The sequence below is a fragment of the Pogoniulus pusillus genome, chromosome 25 (assembly GCF_015220805.1).
Source record: "Pogoniulus pusillus isolate bPogPus1 chromosome 25, bPogPus1.pri, whole genome shotgun sequence".
NCBI classification, from domain to species: Eukaryota; Metazoa; Chordata; class Aves; order Piciformes; family Lybiidae; genus Pogoniulus; species Pogoniulus pusillus.
Genome location: NC_087288.1, coordinates 6,946,200 through 6,969,958, shown reverse-complemented (window position 1 = coordinate 6,969,958; position 23,759 = coordinate 6,946,200). Strand labels below are relative to the sequence as shown.

The window sequence follows — 23,759 nt, the reverse complement described above, 5'->3', positions numbered from 1 at the left end:
CCCTAATACTTCCACTTCATTAAGGTGTGAATCACTGTGGTGGTAGGCCTGATAGAGCAAACATGGGCTCATCCATGTTTGCTTTGCTTGCCCAGACATGTTCCTGTGCTCCTCCTTCTGTGCTAAGGGAGGCAACTGTGGAAAGGGAAGGCAAAAGCTAACAGTTTGGCCTCCTGAAGAAGAGGAGGTTCAGGCATGATCTCATTGCTGTCTACAACTACCTGAAGGGAGGCTGTATCCAGGTGGGGGTTGGTCTGTTCTGCCAGGGAACAGAACAAGGGGTTGCCTTGGGCAACCTGATCTAGTGTTAGGTGTCCCTGCCCATGGCAGAGGAGTTGGAATAAGATGACCTTGAAGGTCCTCTCTAACCTAAATCATTCTATGGATTTGTGAAACAGCTCTGTCTTTGCCACTATAGTTGCCTAATTTCTTTCTGAATATTTTCACCTCTGGAACTTCAACCAATATTTCATGTATGGAAAAAAAAAAATGGATGATAACTCATTCATATTTTTCCTCCCTTACTGCCTATGAAACCACAGTAGGTCTAACTAGTACAGCTACCAGCAGACATTCCCAGAGAGAGAGACATCAGCATAAACAGAAGCCCATAGAGATGTGACTCCAAGGCCACATGAAAGGTCATGAAGAATACTGATGAGCTCTGCTTGCCAGATCTGGAAGAATGAGACACTGCTTGGTAACCAAGGAACTACTGACTTAGCCAGTATTTTTCCCTTTCTTTTCTTACTAGTTCCATGGACTAAATACGTGAAACCCACATCTATTGCCAGATTTTATACAGATGGCATAAATTTACACATAAAACCTTCACTTGCACTGTATAATTCATCTTCTACATATTCCCAGATGGAGAGTTCCTGAGAAGTCCTCCTGTTTTTTCCAAACAGTTACTTCCAAGGAAAGTAAAGTATTGTAGGATCATAGAATCACAGATTCATAGAACGATTTGCATTGAAGGGAGCTTAAAGATCACCTAGTTCCAATCCCCTGCCGTGGGCAGGAACGCCTTTCACTTGCTCAGGTTGCTCAAGGCCTTATCCAATCTGGCCTTGAACACCTCCAGGCCATCTTTCTAAGATCCATTCTCACCCTGTTCTCCCTCAACTTCTGGACATCCTCATGAAAAGTCCCTCTCCAGCTGACTCTTAGCATTTATGCTAAATCAGATGTAGCCCATGAAAAGACTGCAGATGCTCGCTCTATTTTTCAGAACACAGGCACCAAGAGAAGTATTTCAGTAAGTGTCCCCTTCCCCTAGCCCTTGGATTTTCTGCAACAAGAATATTTAGCCCAGAGATGTAGATAAAGTCCCTGAGACAAACATGGCTGCTCTCAAATGTTTCATCTTGTATAAAGCTACAAATAAAAACAAAAGCCCCAAACCAACAAACCTAAACCCCAGATCAGAATTATTCTCTGTGATACCAAATTCCTAAGAGCTTCAGCTGCCAGTTGCCTTATTGCAGAGGCACTTAGCAGGAACCAGAATGTCAGTCTGGGCTTTGAACTTCTGCCAACATGCACAGACTGACACAGGTTCTTCTTTGGTGTCTACGCTTGACTGTAATTCATACTCCCCAATCAGAGGGATACATCTGTTCCATTAGTCTGGCAGTGGTTTGGACAGTCTCTTTTGTGTGAACAATGTCTGCAAGATGCTCCTGCTGTCAGATCTAGATCTGTTAGACACTCCCCTGACAACATCTGCTGACCCATGGGGTACATGAGGACAGCTGCAACCAAGTTATGCTTGTCTAAGGCTAATCAGAGATGCAAGGATCACAGAATGAAGAATGATAGAGTTTGTAGGGGACTCTGGAGACAATCTAGTCCAATCCCCATGCCAGAGCAGGTTCAACAAGGGCAGGTTGCACAGAAGTGCATCAAGGCTTTGAATGCCTCCAAAGATGGAAATCCCACCGCTTCTCTGGGCAGCTTAGACCAATATTCTAGAATCCTCAGCTTAAAGATGTTCCTCCTCATGTTTGGAAGAAACTTCCTATGTTCAAGTTTGTGCCTGTTACATCTTGTCCTATCACTGGGGACCAATAAAAGAAGACTGGTCCCATTCTGCTGGCATGCACCCTTTAAGTATTTCTAAGCACTGGTAAGATTGCCCCTCAGTAAGATCATCTACTCCAAACTCCCTGCCATATGTAGGAATACCTCTCAACTAGACTTGGTTGCTCAAGGTGTCACCCAGCCTGGATTTAAATACACCCAGGGAGGGGGCATCTGAAGTACTTTTTCCTCAGATCCAGTCTAACCATACTCTCCGTCAGCTTAAAAACATTGCCCCTTGTCCTGTCTCTAGACACCCTTTGGAAAAGTCCCTCTTCAGCCTTCCCATAGGCTCCCTTCAGGTATTGGAAAGCAGCTGGAAGGTCCCCTTAGTCCCCCTCTCTTCTCCAGGCTGAAGACCTCCAGCTCCCTTAGCCTGTCCTCATAGCCTCTGGCGAGAAACTCCTTTCAGAAAACGTTCACTCAATATTTTAGACGATGACAGAGAGGCAATGCCTCATGGTCAGACACCCCAACCACAAGTGTAGTGTGGAGTATGATTTCTCCACATAAAAAAGGCAGAACTGACCAGTTGCTATGCTTTAGGCAACCAACTCTTTTTTTCCAAATCCAGCATATTTAAGAAGAGCAGATTTACTAATTAAGCTGCTAATCTTATTTCTCTTCTTTCTTTTATCAACACCCCAGAAGCAGCAGAGATAAGCCTGTGCTTATGCAGAGTGGTACAGGCACATTCAGAAATTAGGCAGAAAGAAACAATTCAGAAAACAGTCACAAAGGAAAAAAAAGAACAAAAATGAAAGCTAATGAGCCTTCACTCATGCAAACAAGATGAAATTCAGCCTGTAAGAAAGCTGGTGAAGGACTTTTTACACCGGCTTGTAGTGATAGGATGAGAAGCAACGGCTTTGAGTTGTAGGAGAGGAGATTTAGACAGGAGATAAGGAAGAAATTCTTTGAAATGAGGGTGGTGAGACACTGGAACAGGCTGCCAAGGGAGATTGGGTGCCCTCCCTGGAAGTGTTCAAGAACAGGTTGGATGAGGCCTGAAGCAACCTGGTCTAGTGGAAGGTGTCCCTGCCTATGGTAGGGGGTTTGAAACTAGTTAATCTTCAAGATCTCTTCCAACCCTAACAATTCCAAAAATCCATGAACATGTCCTCCATCCAAAACATGAGCAAAGAAAAAGTTAGGTGATGAGTAACTGTGTGTGCAGGTGGCCAAGATGGCCACCAGCATCCTGGCTTGTATCAGGAATAGTGTGCCTAGCTGCATCAGGGAAGTGATTCCATCTCTGTGCTTCACACTGGTGAGGCCTCACCTTGAGTAATGGGCTCAGTTTTAAGGCCCTCGCTGCAAGAAAAACATTGAATTGCTGGAGCAGGTCCAGAGAAGGGCAATGAAGCTGGTGAAGGGTTTGGAGAACCAGGCTGGTGAGAAGCAGCTGAGGAAAATGCTAGTCTGGAGAAGAGGATGCTGAGGTAGACCTTTTGCTCTCTACAGCTCCCTGGAAGGAGGTTGGAGCCAGGTGTGGCTTAATGTCTTCTCCTTAATGGCAAGTGACAGGACAAGTTGAAATGGCTTCAAATGACACTAGGGAAGGTTTAGGTTGGAAGTTAGAAGAAACTGCTTCCCTGAAAAGGTTCTTAAGGACTGGAACAGGCTTCGCAGGGAGGCAGCTGAACCAAAGAGGCAGAGTTGTGGTGCTGAGGCCAATGATTTAGCGCCAGACTCTGTCAAGTTAGGTAATGGTTGGACTTGTTGATCTTAGAGATCTTTCCCTGATTCTATGAAACAAAGTACTTGCAGGTACCACTGTCAGTCCCTAAACCAGCAACAGCAGTAACACATCTAAATTGGGTGCAGCACTATTTGCCAAATTGTGCTTTCTGACAGCTCTAAACTATTAGAAGCAGAGTCACAATGGCAGCTTTAATATGGTGCCATTAATATCTGCAGAGTGGGACCAGCTTTGCTGAAAGGCAGCATAGCCTTCCACACAGCACGTGCCTTCTCTAGAAGGTCCATCAATACCAGCCTGGGAAGAAGTGTTTGAAAAGGGTTCAATGAGGAGTGCCAAACCTGACATACCAGAGTGGAAACAGATGAGAAAAGTATGGCTAGGTACCCACATGCTGGGAAGGTAGGAGGGACAGAGGTGCGAAGAGAGAGGATGAGTTTCATTTCAAAAGTGATATTATGGCATACAGGAGCCATAAAATATTAGTATGGGAAAGGCAAAGAAAAATTGAAGGCCAACAGCAGTCTTGGAAGATCCAGCAACAAAGCAAGCCAAGGGATTCTGTGCCCTGGCTGATGAAGCAACTGAAAATGTCTTGAAATTAAACTTGTGCAGTGATTGTTAAAGGAAGCTCAACAAGCTCCAAATTATCCAAAGAAAACATCCAACCTCCTTCCACTCCACTAATCCCATATCAAGGAAATAACTGTTTGCTAGATTGATCTATGTCCAGCATAAACAAATTCTGTGTGCCAGAAATCAAGTGAAGGGTTTTTTGTTTGTTTGTTATTTTGAGGGTGCTTTGTCTTTTCAGGAAGAAGCAGAAAGAGAAGAACAAAGAAAAATATTTTCATGTTCATCACTTGGGTAAAACCCAGAAGAAAAATAAAAGAACAAACCAAACCCAATCCAAATCCTTCCTGCTGTGTAAGTCTTGAATACAAATGAAGACACACTCCTTCCAACTTTCACCAGCTTATTTCAGCTACCAGTTACCAAACACTGCAAGGATAAAAGTACAAGTGGGACATGGGGGAAAACAGGAACCTCTGCAAAGAATCAGGACATATTTACTCAGTATCCTCATTCCTTTATCACCTTTCAGGTATGCATCTAACTTAAAGCCATTAATTGTTTCTAGTGGCCAGAAAATCTCCTCATTCATAACTCATTACAGAATCACACTATGGAAGGGACCTCTAGAGATCATTGAACCCAATCTCCCTGCCAGACAAGGATCACCTATGGCAGGTCACACAAGAACTCATCCAGACAGGGTATGAAGGTCTCCAGAAAAGGAGACTCCACAACCTTTCTGGGCAGCCTTTTCCAGTGCTCCACCACCCTAGTAGTAAAGAAGTGTCTCCTTGTGTTGAGGTGGAACCTCCTGTGCTCCAGCTTGTACCCATTGCTCCTTGCCCTGTCACTGGGCACCACCAAAAAGAGCCTAGCACCTTCATCTTGCTACCCACCTTCCAATATTTATAGACATTGATAAGGTCCCCTCTCAGCCTTCTCCTCTCCAGACTAAACAGCCCCAGCTGGGTCTCTCAGCCTTTCTTCATAGCAGAGATGCTCCCCCATCATCCTTGTAGCATCCACTGCAATCTCTCCAGTAGCTCCCAGTCTCTCTTGAACTGGGGAGCCCAGAACTGGACACAGCACTCCAGCTGAAGCCTCACCAGAGCAGAGCAGCAGCATCACCTCTCAACCTGCTGGCCAGGATCTTCTGATGCAGCCCAGAATGCCACTGGCTGTTTGGGTCAGTTAGTGAACCATACCCTCCCACCCCACTGCAATCACCAAATAAAGGATTTTTATTTTCAGAGAGATTAATCAGAACTGTCATTTGTGCAACAGCAAGTATGCAAAGCAGAATACCTGCAGCTCTGGATTTGCTGCCTTTTGTCTAATAACAGCAACACACAGAGCAAATGTGAGCAGGTAACTTGCAGATATTTAATGTACCATTAACAGCTCAGTAATCTTAGTCAGTAAGAAAGGGATTGTGTGCCTGAGAAACCTATTGCCTCTAAAAATGGATAAAATCAGTAACACAACAACCTGCAGTGCATTTGCATCAAGTTAAATGTGGGCTTGATCAAAGTAACTCTGTCTCCACACCCTTGTGTCTTGTTTAGGTTAACCAACATCACTTGCATGACTAACACCCTGTAGTTTGCATTCAAAGTTAAGGCATCTCTGGTTGGTTGGTTGGTTGTAGAACTGATAACCAACACAACTTCTGGTTTATGCCTGCTGCTACATTAAGAAGCTTCCAAGTGCTTCAGTACCAAGTTGTGATTAAAAGAACACAGACAACCTCTCCCTCAGCAAATGTTGTATTCCATCACTTCGAGATCGATTTGGGAGTCACTTTACTGTAGCTTTTGTCAAAGCCTTTTTTTTTCCTTCCCTCTAAAAAACACTCTAATAAACGCCCAAGAAACAAACCCAATATTTCATGTGTTGATAACTCTATTTTTCCACTTCCAGCAATAACTTGAATTTTGTAGTCTGAAACCCACTTAAGGAAACGCCATCATCACAAACTGCATATTGCTCAGGACTCTTTAACTACTTAATTAAAACGACTAAAACACTGTGAGAGAGCAAAGAGAAACAAAACGAGCCAAATTCCACACATTCCCCACCCCCACCCCACCCCCACCCTCTTACTCAGAAGAGTTTGTGCAAGCCCTTACCTGCTGGGTAGCGTTCAATAACTGGCCAGTTGTCCACCTGTAATGTGGCATTGCCACCACTCCTAGTGAAACGTACTACATGGTATTTCCCATCATTAATGATTGCGTTGATCTCTTCAATAGAGATGTCATCAGTTCCAACATTAAATTTAACTCCAATTTTCCCCTGGTGCTGCATATTGGGGAGAAAAAAAAAAAAAAAGAAAGGAAGAAGAAAAAGAAATTAAGAGCTGTTTGAGCAAGGAATGGAGACAGATTTCCACCTACATCTTCCCTCCTCAGATGTAACTTACAAAGGCTTGCATGTGGCAGTGACAAGCCTCCTGACAGCTCACCGAGTCCGGGATTGCTCTTTGAAGGGTAATTGATATTCCAAATTAGTTATTTCACCAAATTGACTTCTCTCCTTCTGAGAGATTCAGACCAAGAGGAGGAGAGGGAAAAGAGAAGGAAAGCTCAAGTTTTCTTTCTCTATCCCCTCCCTCATTGACCTGAGGATTGGACACCACTTTTTCCTTTTAGTCTTGACAGTATCACATAGAAGAAGGATGAGGATTTTCTGACTATAAAACGATTCTCCAAACTTCATTCATACTCAGGGCCTTCACAACTGACACAAAAAGGAAGAGATCTCGTGGGTTATCTAATGGAGAGATTTTTTTGCATCACATTGTAGTAATTCCAAATCATTAAGACATGAACAGCTCAAGTGACTGACACAGACTTTAGAGCCAGAGAGGAACAAAAACTGTTCATGACAGAAGGACACCATCTTGTTCCTAGTAAGAATCAAGATCATATGTATGCCTGAACGAGGCACTCAGTGCCATGGTCTAGTCGATTGGATAGGGCTGGGTGATAGGTTGGACTGAATGATCTTGCAGGTTTCTTCCAACCTGGTTGATTCTATGATTTTTGAAGTTGATATTTTCTTTATTTTGGTATTTGATGTTTTTTCAGCATGGAGGAGAGAAGGTTCCAAGGAGACCTTAGAGCTACATTTCAGTATCTGAAGGAGACCTACAGGAAGGCTGAAGAGGGACTGTTTAGAAGGGCCTGTGGTGACAGGATGAGGGGCAATGATTGGAAACTGGAGTAGGGGAGATGTAGCTTGGACATCAGATGGAAGTTCTTCAGAATGAGACTGGTGAAATAATGCAAGAGGTTGCCCAGGGGATGTGTTTGAGGCCCTGTTCCTGGAGATGCTCAAGATGAGCCTTGATGAGTCCCTGGACAGCCTGATCTAGTGGGCACCCTGCTGAGTGTGGCAAGGGTGGATAAGTGGAGCTTTGAGTGTCCCTTGCAACCCAATGCTATCTGTGAATGTCCCTCCATGTTTTGACACTATACTCTCTCCTCTTTCATAAAACAAAAAGAAGACCACTCTGAAAAGTCAGAGGGTTATTTGCTTAGTTGCTTAAATATTCTTCTAAACAGTCTTCTTCCAAATTTGCCAATTAACATTTCTCTATTGGCTAGCCCTGCTTTTCCACGCCCAGAAGGTGCCACCAAGGGATCCACCTTATCCACCTTCTTTCACATTTCATGTCAGTTGCAGGGCAACCTCCCAAGTATCTTGGGAGAGAAGTTGTAGCTTTGTTTTACTTCAGTTGGTTCAAGTATGACTCAGACCAGATTTCACCCATTTTCTCCCACAAATGCAGTAGCTTATTTGTTTCACCTGTTTCATTCATGTGCTTACTTGCTTCATACAGAAATGTATACAAGGAAATATAACATTGCACCAGCTAAAGCAATCTTCCCTTTTACTAATTTATCAGATGCAGAGCCCCAGCATGTAATGATAATGGCATATGCACCTTTTTTTTCACAGTGCTTTCAAGAAATCAAAGGCTTTCAGGATTAAAAAGAGCTGCCTAATTTTACAGTGATTCATAATTGTACTATTCATAACCTACACTGCATGTATCTCCTTTCCTCTTTGTTATATATATGTACAGACATATATAATTTTAGATTTAAAATAAATGGTAAGAGAGAAAAAAAAAGAAAAGAAATAACAACCCCCAAAAAAACAACCACCTTTGAGTGAATAGGACAGGTGCAGGCAAAATGAAGCAGCATGAAATGAAAAGGTATCAGCAGCTTTTCCAAACTAAGAAGCTGTGGTGCTACGATTCTCAAGCTACCATTTGTAGATTGCCAGATACTGGTAAGAAAAAAATGGATGCTTTACAGGCTTGAAGGCAGAATTTTAGCCTCACTGGATCATATATACTGGTTTTTTTTTTTTTTTGGGGGGGGGGGGGAAATATTCAAGTTTCATTGCCTTTTCTCCATTTAGACATAAATACAGTGCACAGATGTCAACCATGAAGATGGAACAGCAATGAATACCACCACCCTAATAGTTGCTACTGAACTATAGTGGGAGGTTGGGCTTTTTTTCTAGTATCTGATTGCAACTGAGAAGATGGACAACTCTGTGTGTAATGGATACATTTAATCTCTTCCACACTTCTTCATCACCTGTGGGAATTTGTGTAACCTCCCATAAAACAAGGAAGCAAATCTAGGTTTCAAATGTAAGCCTTCTCTGTTACCATATCTATATGGTAAATTATATATATATAAACATCATCAAAAATATATGTGAGTGTATATATGCATACATACATATATATAATAACATCTAATATACCATATATGTATATCTAGATTCTATTATATCCTGGATGATACTAAGTTATATCCATGGGACAGCAATAGGAGCAAAAAGGCCAAAAGCATGTGTGAGTGCACTAACAAGAGTGTGGCCAGCAGGTTAAGAGAGATTCTCTCCCCCTCTACTCAGCCCTAACTAGACCACATCTGAAATAGTGTGTCTAGTTCTGGGCTTACCAGTTCAAGAGGCACAGGTTGCTACTGGGGAGAATTTGGCAGAGAGCTATGAGGATGGTTAAGGGATTGGAACATCTCTCTTATGAGGAACATCTCTCTTACTGGGCTGTTTAGTCTGGAGAAGAGGAAGCTGAGAGGAGACCTTATCTATGTCCACAAATACTTCAAGGGTGGCTGTCAGGAGAATGGAGCCAGGCTCCTTCTGGTGATACCCAATGACAGGACAAAGGGAAATAGATGTAAACTCAATCATGGGAAATTCCATCCCAGTATGAGGAGAAACTTATTTGCTGTGAGAGTGGTGGAGCCCTGGAGCAGGCTGCACAGAGAAGCTGTGGAGTTTCCCCTCTCTAGACATCTTCCAAACCCACCTGGACGTATTTTTGTGTGACCTGCCCTATGTGGTCCTGCTTTGCAGGGGTTTGGATGTGCTGATCTCTGGAGGTCCCTTGCAACACCTAACATTCTGTGATTCTATGACCGTGACATGACACATGCCATGCTGTGCACTTCACTGCACACAGCCCTTTAGACCTACTAAATAAATTATGATGCAAAGACCTGACAGTACACAGCCCCAGAGAGAAGATGACAGTGCCACAAAGCAGTAAGTCTGCATGGATCAGCTGAGCTACAATAATCATCTCTATGTTGACAGTGGATTTTTCAAGCCCTTGCATAATCACACTGTAGTTGGACTGCCAGATAATGCAAGCCACATGACTTCTCAATTGTTGTTAAGATCACAGGCACAAACAGTTATTGTGGTCTCGGCCACATTAATTCCCTGCCTCCACAACATATGGATCAGCTAATGTCCCATAACCCACTGAGATAACCTGATCCCAGCCCTCGGCCCTGCAACACTTAACCTAATGGCTCTGTAGCCATAAAGAACTGCTTTTTATTTATCCCCCTCTTTTGGAATAATGTGATAGAGTGGAAAGGGAAAAGAGTGATAAAGCTGAAGCCTGTACTATTTCCATTTTTCCAGCCTCAAGGTGCATAATACAGTAGTAGAAATTCTCCTTTATCACTTGTTTATTCATAATAACCCTAAAGCCATTCTTCCTATCAGACAAATGCTACATGTGAGGTGCCCTCTTCAGCACCCTGGCGGTGGGCACTGTACAAACAGCTGTGTGTTACTAAGCAAGCCAGGAAGTCAACAGTGCTGTTGAAAGATCTTATCCTTGCCAATGACCTGAAGTAGCAGACTGATTTCGGCTTGTATTTCTAGGAGGCTATGTTTGCCCACCACAAAATGAGGATTTCAGAGCTCTGCTGGTAAAAATCAGCTCATAGATGTCCACCACACTGTTTATGGTTTTCAGGCTGAGGTTTTTTTTTCCTCAACAGCACCTAACTGTGAGGGAATATAATAATGAAATCAATTCCTTCTCCTAGCTTGTCTGTGTCTAACCTGAGCTAGGAAGGCCACAGAGTGACCATGTGTAGGAGATAGGAGGATTTCCAATGTTACTTCCAAGAGAGGCCAGATGGAAAGACCACAGTAACAGAATGAAAACATGTAGGAGATGGGAGAAGCTCCAATACTTCTTCTAAGAGAGGCTGGAAGAGAGGGGACATCTTCAGGAGAAGAGTGAAAAGAGCAAAGCGTTTAAATATGTTGCAAAAATGTTGTTCTCTGTCGCTGGAAATTACTTTGACCTTCAAATCAGGAGGTGCTATGAATACTGCTATAATCCTCACATCACCACCTCTGTTCCCTGGGACAAAGCAGTGCAGGGACCTCCAATTCAGAAGCACAGAATTACAGAATTGTCAGGGTTGGAAGTGTCCTTAAAGATCATCTGGTTCCAACTCCTCGGGCATGGGCAGGGACACCTCACACTAGACCTGGTTTCTCAGAGCCACATTCAGCCTGGCCTTAAGAACTTCAAGGGATAGGACTTCCATCACCTCCCTGGGCAGCCTGTTCCAGTGTCCCACCACCCTCACAGTGAAGAACTTCTTCCTAATATCCAATCTGAATCTACCTGCTTCTAGTTTTGCTCCATTCGCCCTAGTCCTATCACTACCTGACATCCTAAAAAGTCCCTCACCAGCTTGCTTGTAGCCTACTTCAGATACCAGAAAGCCACCATAAGGTCTCCCTGGAGCCTTCCCTTCTCCAGACTGAATAACCTCAACTCTCTCAGCCTGTCTCCATAGGAGAGGTGCTCCAGCCCTCTGATCCACCTGGTAGCCCTTCTCTGGACACTCTCCAGCATGTCCATCTTTCATGCAATAGGGGCTCCAGAACTGGACACAGTATAACTCACCTACAGCCAAGCTATGTGACACTCTGAGCCCCAAACACAAGTGGACACAGTATAACTCACCTACAGCCAAGCTATGTGACACTCTGAGCCCCAAACACAACTGGACACAGTATAACTCACCTACAGCTAAGCTATGTGACACTCTGAGCCCCAACCAGCAGCTCTTCAGAAGAAACTCAATTTGTAAATTGGAAATGCAGAGACTCAGATGTGCTGGTAAATTACATGGTTTAACACCAGGCTTGGTAGGATTACCTGATGGTTTCACACAATCTTAAAGCTCTTTTCCAACTGAAACAACTTTGTGATTCTGTGCAGTTCTCCTGTTTCTGAGGCTAAGGTGACTTTCTCTTTGTAGTACCTACACAGGCAGATAAGATCATCTGGCATCACCTACTATGGCCCTACACCTTACTGCACCACACAGAGTAGGCTTTGCTTGCACTTTAACCTCTGCTCTCCTGTCACTTGTAATAGTCTAACCTGACAGCATAAATGTGGAATCATTTCAATTGGAAAAGACATCTAAGATCAGAATGTCCAACCATCAACCTAACACCACCATGGCCATTAAAACATGTCCTGAAGTTCCATGTCTACATGTTTCTTGAACATCTCCAAAGCATGTGCAGATTTCACACAACAGTAGTTTCACAAGAGCCCACAAACAATCTAAGCTCATAATACTTACACCCTTTAAGAACTTCCAAACAAAGGCAATATCATCATGACTCCCACAGACCAACAACTACAGACCAAGAAAGTAGCCCTTGAAGTCTGCCAGCTTGCATCTTAAGAGTGCCTGTCCCTGTTGGTGATTGTGATAAAGTCTCAGAACTAACTGGTGTTTTACTTTGCTTTTATTGAAGAATATGTTTCTGGAGTTTTGTTAAGAGGACTCAGATCATTTTTCACTCAAATGTAATCAGAAGCTCATGTTCTACATTAGAGGAATATATATAAAGCAATTAAAATAATTTCTGGATTTCTGACTCCTGTAAGGAAATGTGTAGCAAAAATAGTACTGCTTGCTTCAGGAAGTGAGGAGAAGGATATGTAATGCACAGAAGGGACATTTAAACTCCATCATTCATTAACCATATGTATTTTAGTCTAATAGTCCATCATTGTATCTTTTTAAGCATCTGGTACTTTCCAGAGGAAGTGTTTCCTGGGAAGGACATAGGAAATATAAAACATCTAGGAAGAGTTCTTTAAATAGGGTACTCATAGAATCACCAGGTTGGAAGAGACCTCCAAGATCATCCAGTCCAACCTATCACCCAGCCTTAGCCAATCAAATAGACCATGGCATTTAGTGTCCCATTCAGGCTTTTCTCTAATACCTCAAGGGACAGCGACTCCACCACCTCCCTGGGCAGCCCATTCCAATGCCAATCACTCTCTCTGGCAACAACTTCCTCCTAACATCTAGACTAGACCTGCCCCAAATGCAACTTGAGACTGTGTCCCCTTGTTCTACTGCTAACTTAGCCATTTGGAGCCTCCAGTGCACAGCATGCTAGCATTCAGAAAATTGTTTCCATGCCTTGAAAGATATAATAACTTGGCTTGAGTGGTGGCTGGGATCCAAATGTGGCCCTTGGATTCCTGTGAGAAGTGCAGCCAGATCTGTGGTACTCATTTCCACACAACAATTTCAAACATAATCCTGGTGCAAAATGCTGCTTAATCTGACAATAAGACACCCTTCACACTATTCCAAGAGGAAAAATATTGTCTGTGGAGTCACAAATATTACTAATACTGCCTGCAGCACCTGAGCATGCTTACCTAAATGAGCAAGCAACCCTAAGCAAGCCTTACTCACACCAAGATCTTTCCAGAGACAGTGCAAAGTACTTGAAAAAACAGATGCATAATTGTAAACATGCAACAAGAAGTCTTTCTTTCCTCCTCTCATTTTAGAATCCTCATAGGTACATAAATTCTGGTTTGGATTGGAGACAACCTTAAAGATTATCTAGTTCCAGCCCCACTGACTTGGCCAGGGATGCCTCCCACTAGACCAGGTTGCTCAAGGCCTCATCCAATCTGGATGTGAACAGCTCCAGGGAGGGAGCATCCATGAACTCCTTGGGAAACCTGTTCCAGTGTCTCAACACCCTCACTGTAAAAAAATTGCTTCCTAATCCCCAGTCTAAATCTCCCCTCTTTCAGGTTTAATCCACTCCCTCTTGTACTCTCTCTACAAAGCCTTGTAAAAATTCCCTTCCTAGCTTTCTTGTAGGCCCTATTCAGGAATTTCAGGGCTGCTCTAAAGTCTCCCTGGAACCTTTTCATCTCTAGGCTGAACAGCCCCAACACTCTCAGCCTGTCCCTACAGTGGAGGTGCTCCATCGCTCTGACCATCTTTGTGGCATCCTCCACACCACTCCAGTAGTTCCACATGCATCTTGTGATGAGGATCTCAGCACCAGACCACAGAATCACAGAATGTCAGGGTCTGGAAGGGACTCTGAAAGGTCATCTAGTCCAAACCCTAGCAAGATCACCTATACCAGACCACACAGGGATACACCCAGGTGCGTTTTGAATATCTCCAGAGAGGCAGACTCCACAACTCCCCTGGGCAGCCTGGTCCAGTGTTCTGTCACCCTCACAGTGTAAAAAATCCTCCTCATGCATACATGAAATTTCCTATTCCCCAACTTCCATCCATTGCCCCTTGTCTTGTCATTGGGCATCACTGAGCAGAGCCTGGCTCCATCCTTTGCAGCCCCAGCTGAGCAGAGGGATAGATCACCTCCCTTACCCTGCTGTTCAGAGATTTTATTAAAGAGAGATAGAGAATCTGCAGCATCTTTTGCTCTCAGGTTTTACTGGGAAGCTCTTAAAGATCATTTCATAAACCTTCAAATGACCCTAGTTTCATGCCATTAAGTTCTCTAGATTTTCTAAATCAATAGAGAAATAATAAGAACTCGTTGGTTGCCAGATGCCTCTGGTTGACATATAAGAAATAGCACTGTCAGGGTAACAATATTAGCTATGCAAATGCATACAGACGCAAGCAGAGCCACTGCACTCCCTCATGTTGCTCTATACAAATTAAGTAGCTTTTAGCCTTAAAGCAGTGACCCTCAAAAGAGGTAAGTGAAAAGTGTGCTCAGCATCAAGCTAATTTACAACTGAGATGTACCTGGAAAATAGCAAAAATAAAAGCTACCTAAGCGGATCACTAAGGGGAAGAAGTAACACCATCTTCATAGAATCACAGGATGCTAGGGGCTGGAATGCACCTTTGGAGATCATCCAGTCTAACTCCCCCGCCAAAGCAGGATTGCCAAGAGGATCACCAAGCTAATCAGAGGGCCTCTGCTATCAAGACAGGCTGAAAGAATTGAGGCTGTTCAGCATAGAGAAGAGAAGACTTCAAGGAGACCTCAGAGATACATTTCTGTATCTGCAGAGGACCTTCAGGAATGCTGGGGAGGGACTGTTTAGAAGGGCTTACAGTGATAACACAAGGGATGATGGCTTGAAATAGGAGCAGGGGAGATTTAGGTTGGACATCAGGAGGAAGTTCTATGAAATGAAAGTGGTGAAATACTCCACCAGGTTGTCCAGGGATGTGGTTGAGGTCTCATCCCTGGAGACATTCAAAATCAGCCTTGCTGTGTCCCTGTGCAGCCTGTTCTAGTTGGAGTTGTCCCTGCTGACTGCAGGGGGCTTGCACAGGATAGCCTTTGAGGGTCCCTTTCAACCCAATGCAATCTGTGAATCAATGATTCTGCCACTTGAGTTCTCAGCCTGCAGCTTTCCTGTGTAGTTCTAAATGTTGAGTATCTCCTGCTATACATCATAGCTATATTATTTCCAGTTACTCTGATGATGAACTACCAAGATGATACAATTACCCTAACAACCAGCCCCCCAAATAGTTATGGGAGACATATGGTGTAGAGCCTGCAGTAGCAGCATGCTGCATCTTATTATCCACTCAGCATCATTACAGCAGTACACAGGATTAAATTTTTCAGACAAAATATGCAGTAAAGAACAATTTAAGCATGATACTTTATGTCAGAACAGCAGGTCACACAGAAATGTCTTCACCTTGCCACCATCCCACCAAGAGATGGTGAAGATGGATTGAAGGCTACAGATGCCATTATACCAAAGAGGGCCTAATTCGAAGGAAAAGAAAGTCTTCATTACTGGCTAAAGTAGCTCACATGCCTGGACACTGCTTTTGCAAGCTTATTTTCCACAGATGCAGGCACCTCAGAACTTGTGTACTTGGAATTACAGCATTTCCAGCCTCAGAAATGGCAAGCACTCTCCTCAAACAAGAATCATGCAATGGTAGGGATTGGAAGGGGTCTCCAGAGGTCAGCCAGTCCAACTCTCCTGCAGGATCACCTAGGGCAGGTCACACAAGAACATATCCAGAGGGGTTTTGAAAGTCTCCAGAGAAGAAGACTCCACAACCTCTCTGGGCAGCCTGCTCCAGGGCTCTGGCACCCTCACTGTAAAGGGTCTCCTCATGTTAAGGTGGATCCTCCTGTGTTCCAGATTGTACCCCTGTTCCTTGTCTTGCCACTGAGTATCACCAAAAACAGCCTGGCACCTTCATCCTGACACCCATCCCTCAGATATTTATAGGCATTGTTCAGATCCCCTCTCAGCCTTCTCCTCTCCAGACCAAACAACCTCAGGTCTCAGTCCTTCTTCATAGCAGAGATGTTCAAGTCCCCTTGTTGTCCTTGTAGTTCTCCAGGGGACTCTCTCCAGCACATACCCTGTCTCTCCTGAACTGGGGTACCCAAAATTGGTGACCTCAGCAGGGCAGAGCAGAGGGAGAGGAGAACCTCCCTAGATGGGCTGGACAAATAAACATGTGTTTCCAAATGAGCACAGTAAGATTTGCAAGTTAGGTTTCCTTTTGACTTGTTTTTAGTGTTTTTAATAGAGAGGCTATTAAAATAGTGTTCACAGGACTGGGTGCAGCCATCCATAAATCATAGGCTTAGTCAGGGTTGGAAGGGACCACAAGGACCATCTAGTTCCAATCCCCCTGCCATAGGCAAGGACACCATACCCTCGATCAGGCTGGCCAGAGGCTCATCCAACTTAGTGCAAAGATACTCCAAGAAATAAATCCCAATGAGTAGCACTTTGATATCAGTACAACAGAATCCCCGCTGGAAACTGAACTGCTTTAAGGGTATTGAAAGGCTTCACATAACTCTTCTGATAATTTGCATGTCTGAAACAAATCCAGAGTCAGAGTCAGTGGGAGGCAGAACTGGGACCAGAAGCAAAGAATCAGCAAATTCTCAAGCAGCCTTTCATGCTAAATGATTAATAGCCATATGATCAACACATATGCTCATGAAAAGGCAAGTAATGAATTTTTGAGAATCTAGGTCAAAGGGTTTCTCATAGTAAAAATCTGTAGGGAATTATTAGAAAACTAAAAATGCCATTAAGGTGCCCAGCTCCTGTCGAACTTTAATGAAACCTGAACTCTTACTACCACTCATTAATGACAATTTAGAATATTCCCAGCTGCCTACCACAAACACTGGGACAAAGAACCTCTTAAACCACTGTGTAAGTGCAGGCTTTGCATTCAGGAAGGTGTTCAGGTTTCTTCACTAGTTTCAGGCTCTGTCATGGGTAAAAATCTGTTTCTAATTTGTCTTAGCTCCTGAATACTCCTTACTGACATGGATCCATACAACAACAAAAAAAATATTGAAAGGAGAAGACATTTCTTCACAGTGAGGGTGCCAGAGCCCTGGAGCAGGCTGTCCAGAGAGGCTGTGGAACCTCCTTCTCTGGAGACATTCAAAACCCCACCTGGATATCTGCCTGTGTGACTTGCCCTGACTGATTCTTTTTCAGCAGGAGGGTTAGACTGGATGATCTCTGGAGGGTCCTTACAACCACTAAGATGCTGTAATTCACAGAATCTTTGGATCATCTAGGTCCAATCCCCCTGCCATGGGCAGGAACACTTTCCACAAGATCACCTTGCTCAAGGACTCATTCAACTTGGCTGTCAAGACCTCTATGGAGGGGGCAACCACAATCTTCCCTGGGCAACCTGTTCAAGTGTCTCTCCACGCTCATTGTAAAGAATTTCTTCCTAATCTCCAGTCCAAATTGGCCCTGCTCAAGATTCAAGCCATCCCCTCTTGTCCTGTCACCAGAAGGTCCTGGCTTGTTAAAGCCCTGGCTGTTGTCCCATTTTCTGAGCAGTCCTTTCTCTTACCATCACGAGCAGAGTCATCCTATAGCAAGCTTCAATACCATGTATACTTTTCTCAACAACAGTTGCTTCCCAAATCTTACCTTTCTTCATCTTGAAGATCCTTCAGAACCAAAATAAACTTGACAATTTCCCTGTGCACTGTGCTGAGAAATTCAATGTGGAGTAAACCATTACCAATGCTACAACAGACTCTCACTTCTTGTGATCACTTAATGCTGCAAAGAATGTAAAGATTCTTACACCAAATATATGTAGTACATGAAGTGATCAAACAGTGTCAGTTGTGAAATTCACAACTGTGAAATTCAAAGTGGAGCTGGAAGGTGAGAACAAAATCTGATCACAAGCACTACCTTCTCCTCTGTTACTGCTGCTAACAGGCCTCCAAGGTTAGAGCAACAAAGCTCTGGCATCCTAACAAACCAAACCAACCCAAAACACCATGGAAGCAAAACGCCACAAAGTAACGAAAGAGCTGTGCAGAGGTCATCTTGAGCACTTGCAAAGAGCTTATGCAAGGAAGAAATCTGAGGCTACAGCACAAGAGAGACATGGACCTGCTGGAGCAGGTCCAGAGAAGGGCCATAAAGATGATCGCAGGGCTGGGACCCCTCTGCTGTGAAACAGGCTGAAACAGTTGGAGCCGTTCAGCCTGGAGTAGAGAAGGCTCTAGGGAGACCTTAGAGATACATTTCAATATCTGACGGGCCCCATCCCTGGAGACACTCAAAATCAGCCTTGCTGTGTCCCTGGGCAGCCTACTGTAGGTTGCAGGTGTTCCTGCTGAGTGAAGAGAGGTTGGACCAGATGACCCTTGAGGGTTTCTTCCAATCCAATGCAAACTGAGAATCTTTGAATCATTGTCAAGCAGCATAAGCACCACCGACAATTTACTCTTCAACATGCAAGAGTCTTGTGAAGAAACCTGACAGCACTGAGAAGAAACCTGGCATATATTTGAAGAGACTGACCTTGAAAAAGCAGCCCAAAGTCCAAGCAGAAGTTGCCATGGATTGAATAGAACCTGTTGCTGTTATCCACACCGTGCTGCAGTCGTGCCAGCTTCAAGAAGTGGAAGTGATAACTGGAGCATAACATTCTGGGGCTTGGAGTGCAGACTGCAGCACGGGAGGCTTCCTGCTCCAGTTGCTGCTTCTGCTTGCCTGTTTTCTTGAGTGTTGGCCTTTTCTTCTGCAGTGTGGTAGCTTGAGGGGTCCGAGGTCTCCCGTAAGCAAACTACAGAGATGGAGGCCCAGCCCAGGCGGATGGGCCTGGTCGCCCCAGGGTACTGCCATATTGCTCCTCTGTTCGGTTCTCCAGGATCACAGCTGGTGAGGCAGTGCCTGGTGCATATCCTTCCCTTCCCCTCCATGCGCTGCTCTTTCCCGGGGAACACTGCGTGTCCCTCCTCACCTCCCGGGCTGTGTGTGGGGAGAGGCTCCTGGCTGGCACGGAACCGTGGCCTGCGCCCAGCAGCCTGCGCCCGGCAGCCTGCGCCCGGCAGCCTGCGCCCAGCAGCCTGCGCCCAGCAGCCTGCGCCCGGCAGCCTGCGCCCAGCAGCCTGCGCCCAGCAGCCTGCGCCCAGCAGCCTGCGCCCAGCAGCCTGCGCCCAGCAGCCTGCGCCCAGCAGCCTGCGCCGGCCTCGTAGGCCCCGGCCTGGCAGCGCAGCTTCCGCCTACCCTCAGGCCTACCGAGGGTGGAAGGATCCGACAAGGCCTGCTGGGGCCTAACAGACCTTGGTCTGACAGCCGTAGCCTAGCTGGTGAATGCACTTATTCTGCCCAACTGCCTCTTGCACACAGGCTCCTGTAAATGCAATCTCCCTTTGGATTTTCGGTGTGCAGTGTCTGCAGAAGGGGTAAGAGTCTTTGCTGCCAGAGAATCGTAGAATCAAGCAGGTTGGAGGAGACCTCCAAGATCATCCAGTGCAACCTAGCACCCAGCCCTAGCCAGTCAACTAGACCATGGCACTAAGTGCCTCAGCCAGGCTTTGCTTCAACACCTCCAGGGATGGCGACTCCACCACCTCCCTGGGCAGCCCATTCCAATGCCAATCACTCTCTCTGCCAACAACTTCCTCCTAACATCCAGCCTAGACCTGCCCTGGCACAACTTGATACTGTGTCCCCTGGTTCTGTTGCTGGTTGCCTGGCAGCAGAGCCCAACCCCACCTGGCTACAGCCTCCCTTCAGGTAGTTGTAGACAGCAATGAGCTCTGCCCTGAGCCGCCTCTGCTGCAGGCTGCACACCCCCAGCTCCCTCAGCCTCTCCTCACAGGGCTGTGCTCCAGGCCCCGCACAGCTTTGGCGCCCTCCTGTGGACACTTTCCAGCACCTCAGCATCTCTCTTGAATTGAGGGACCCAGAACTGGACACAGTACTCAAGGTGTGGCCTGAGCAGTGCTGAGTACAGGGGCAGAATAACCTCCCTTGTCCTACTGGCCACACTGTCCTCCAGGCCTGGGTGGCTCATGGCCTCAAACTCACCCATGCAGGCATGGTGGTGGAAAGAATGGAGTCAAGTAGCTGCTGCTTTGTTTTTCTCTTTTATGCTGTTCCCCCCCTCCCCCCCTGTGTATTTCACTGTACTTCTGCCAATAGGCTAAGGCAATCATGCATCATATTATTACATTAATTAGCTTATTAGCTAAGGTAATTACACATTGTGCTTGGGATATTTTAAGTTACATTAAGCTCTTATCTCTTTACCTCAACCCTGAGCTCTGTGTGTTACTCTTCCCTCATTTTGTGTTGGGGGAGCACTAAACCATTACTGCTGGAAAGACTACATCAGAGAGGCACAAAGATGACTGGGGGACTTCAGCATCACCCCTCCAAAGAGAGATTGAGAAACCCTGAGCTGTTTAGTCTGAAGAAGAGAAGGTTGAAAGGAGATCTGATCAATGTACACAAATCTCTGAGAGATAGGTGTCAACTGGATGGGGCCAGTCTCTTTTTGGTGGTGTGCAGCAATAAGACAAGGAGCAATAGATACAAATTAGAACATAGAAAGTTTCACCTCAACATGGGAAACTTACAGTGAGGGTGGCAGAGCACTGGAACAGGCTGCCTGGAAAGGTTGTGGAGTCTCCTTCCCTGGGGACTTTCAAAACCCACCTGGATGTGTTCCTGAGTGAACTACCCTAGGGGTTCCTGCCTTGACAGGAGGATTGGACTCAATGATCTCTGGAGGTCCCTTTCAACCTCTAAAGTTCTATGATTCTGTGATTATGAAGTTAACCTACAGCAAGGGAGCTTTGCATGTCACAGAGTTCTGTACCACCAGTCTCTGAGAGGCTCTCTGAAGCAGAGAACAGTCAGGACTGTTGTTGTCTTCACTGGGATGTATCAATATCAGCCTTGAATGATGTCCAAACCCATCATTTCTGTTCATGAACACAATGGTATTTAGAACCCCCCCAACAGTATTATAAAGACTTGCTTCACAACACATGGTGCAACAACCACAATTGCAAAATGCATCATTATCTTCAAACTGCACCAGAGAATGGAACAATCTCATCCTTTTAACTACAAATCCTTCACTTCTTCTGTGCTTTGCAATTCCACAACTTTGGGAAGCCACCACTTTGCAAATGAGCTCTCTGAGGCAACCAACAAACAACTTTTAAGGGCATTACTCTAACCTCACTTCAGATTTTTGTCCTCAGTCCATGTACTTTCTTCTCTTTATGCTTCATATATATATATATATATATATGTATGTATGTGGCAGATATTTACCTCTGGAACTTAAAAGGCTGAAGGAGCTCCACTGAAGTCAAGGTCACTGTATTAATAGTAACATGGTGAAACCAGGGCACCTCTCATTAGTTCTCACTTTTTCAGAGCTTCTTACAGCTATTCTCATGTACTGCAGGGTGGAAGAGGTGTGAGGGTGAAATATTTGACAGATAGCTGGTGTAAATGATGTGCTTTCACTATTTTTAGTAAAAATCTGGCTTTGCTAAGATCAAGGTTTTGCTAGGGAAAATAAAAGCTTAGTGGAAACAAGACATATCACTTCTCCTTTTCATACTTCTACAGCACTAACATGAGCAAGGGACTATTTGAAAATTAAGAAAAAAGAAAAACAAAACCAAAAAACAACCAACCAAAAAAAATAAAGGGACAAGATTTTATTCCCCAGAAGACTCCCACCCTAAGTAGATCACAGAATCATGGAACGTTAGAGTTTGGAAAGGACCCTCAGAAGTCGCTGTGTCCAACCCCAGGGCCAAGTGGGATCTCCTAAGGTAGTCTGCACAGGAATGCATCCTGGTGGGTTTTGAAAGTCTCCAGAGAAGGAGACTCCACAATCTCTCTGGGCAGCCTGCTCCCGGGCTCTGGCACCCTCACTGCTAAGTTTCTCCTCATGCTGAAGTGAAATCTTCTATGTTCCAGTTGGTAGCCATTGCTCTTTGTCTCATTACTGCACACCATCAAGAAGAGACTGACCACATTCAGTTGACATCCACCCCTCAGATATTTGGAGACAATGATGAGATCCCCTCTCAGTCTTCTCAAGACTAAACAGCCCCAGATCTGTAGATACCCTACTATAAGTAGCCACCCTACTAAAAGACCCCTACTGTAAGTAGATACCCTACAAATACACCTCCTGCCTTTAGCTCAGCCAATCCAAACTGCTACCTACCTGGCTGGCAGGTCTTTGACTTGTGACATACAAATCTTTGATTGCTTGAAGGCTGTAAGCACCCTGGAAGCTACTTGATCTGATAAGCCTTTGCAAACACACCAGGGGAGCAGAGAAGAGAATAACAGAATCATTAAGGTTGGAAAAAAACTCTAAGATCATCAAGTCCAACTGGCAGCCCATCAAATCACGCCCCAAAGTGCCATGTCTAAATGCCTTTTAAACACCTCCAGGAAAGGTGACTCTACCACCTTCCTGGGCAGCCTGTTCTAACACCTGACTGCTCCTTCAGTAAAGAAATGTTTCCTAACATCCAACCTAACTCTCCCCTGGTAGTACCTAAGGTCATTTGCTCTTGTCTATCACATCTCTGAAAGGGAAGGAATAATGGAAAAGCATAGTCAAGAGAACAGGGATTCATGGACTTGTTGGATCAAGTCCCTCCCCTAAGACTTCCTAAAATCAGACCAGAGGAAACAAGTCCACATCTTGCAGAGTCTTCTGGCTAGCTTATGTTTGAAATGCCTTGTGCTCTGCAGCAGATGACCCTACATCTTGCTGACTTTGCTTGAGTCACAGAGGTGAGGTTTCCACATGAGTGAGCTCAGCACTCCTGAGCAAATTATTCTAGAGCATTAGACTTGCAAGGGCTTTAGTTTAGCATCAGGTAAGGCAGCTCTGTGTGTGTGGCTGAGCAAGCAGACAGCCTTTTAGACCTTTTCCTGCATTACATGTTATAACTTTAGGGCTATGCAAAGCAAAGCCTATTTCTTTTTCCTCTCTTGTTTTTCCAAATTGTTCTTTGCCCACTAACAGCCTCATTGAGTGCTAGCATCATTAGAGGACATCACGCCCAGAATTTTTTCAAGTGAAGTTAGCTTTTTGCTACTTCTGTTCTTCCTTGCAACTGGCTCACAAATTTCTTGGTTCATTCACCACTGCAAAGATCATTTGTGATTGACAGATCTCCCCAGTAAGCATTCTCCCATTTCCCTGTTCAGCTCTGCAGATCCTGAGGACTGCTCAAGTAGAGCACTGTGCAAATACTGTGCCCATCCTGCTGTGGAAAAACTCCACTAACTCCAGCATAAAGCACACACCACAAACAAGAAGTTCACTGAGGTTGCCCTTCCAATCAGCTCTGATTCTTACATTACAGATTCACAGATTGCACTGGGTTGGAAGAGACCCTCAAAGGTCATCTTGTACAACCCCTCTCC

At 44.9% G+C, this 23,759-nt stretch overlaps 1 protein-coding gene across 39 annotated transcripts in view; it reads right to left on the bottom strand.

Annotated features, from left to right (window-relative positions):
- Positions 1-23,759, bottom strand: part of NRXN1 (neurexin 1) — an 841,287-nt gene that overhangs the window by 142,548 nt on the left and 674,980 nt on the right. For all 39 annotated transcript variants that reach the window (XM_064164294.1, XM_064164293.1, XM_064164292.1 and 36 more), the window contains one exon: positions 6,493-6,664. In XM_064164294.1, the coding sequence (XP_064020364.1) occupies positions 6,493-6,664 (172 nt within the window). The remainder of the gene's footprint in view (positions 1-6,492; positions 6,665-23,759) is intronic.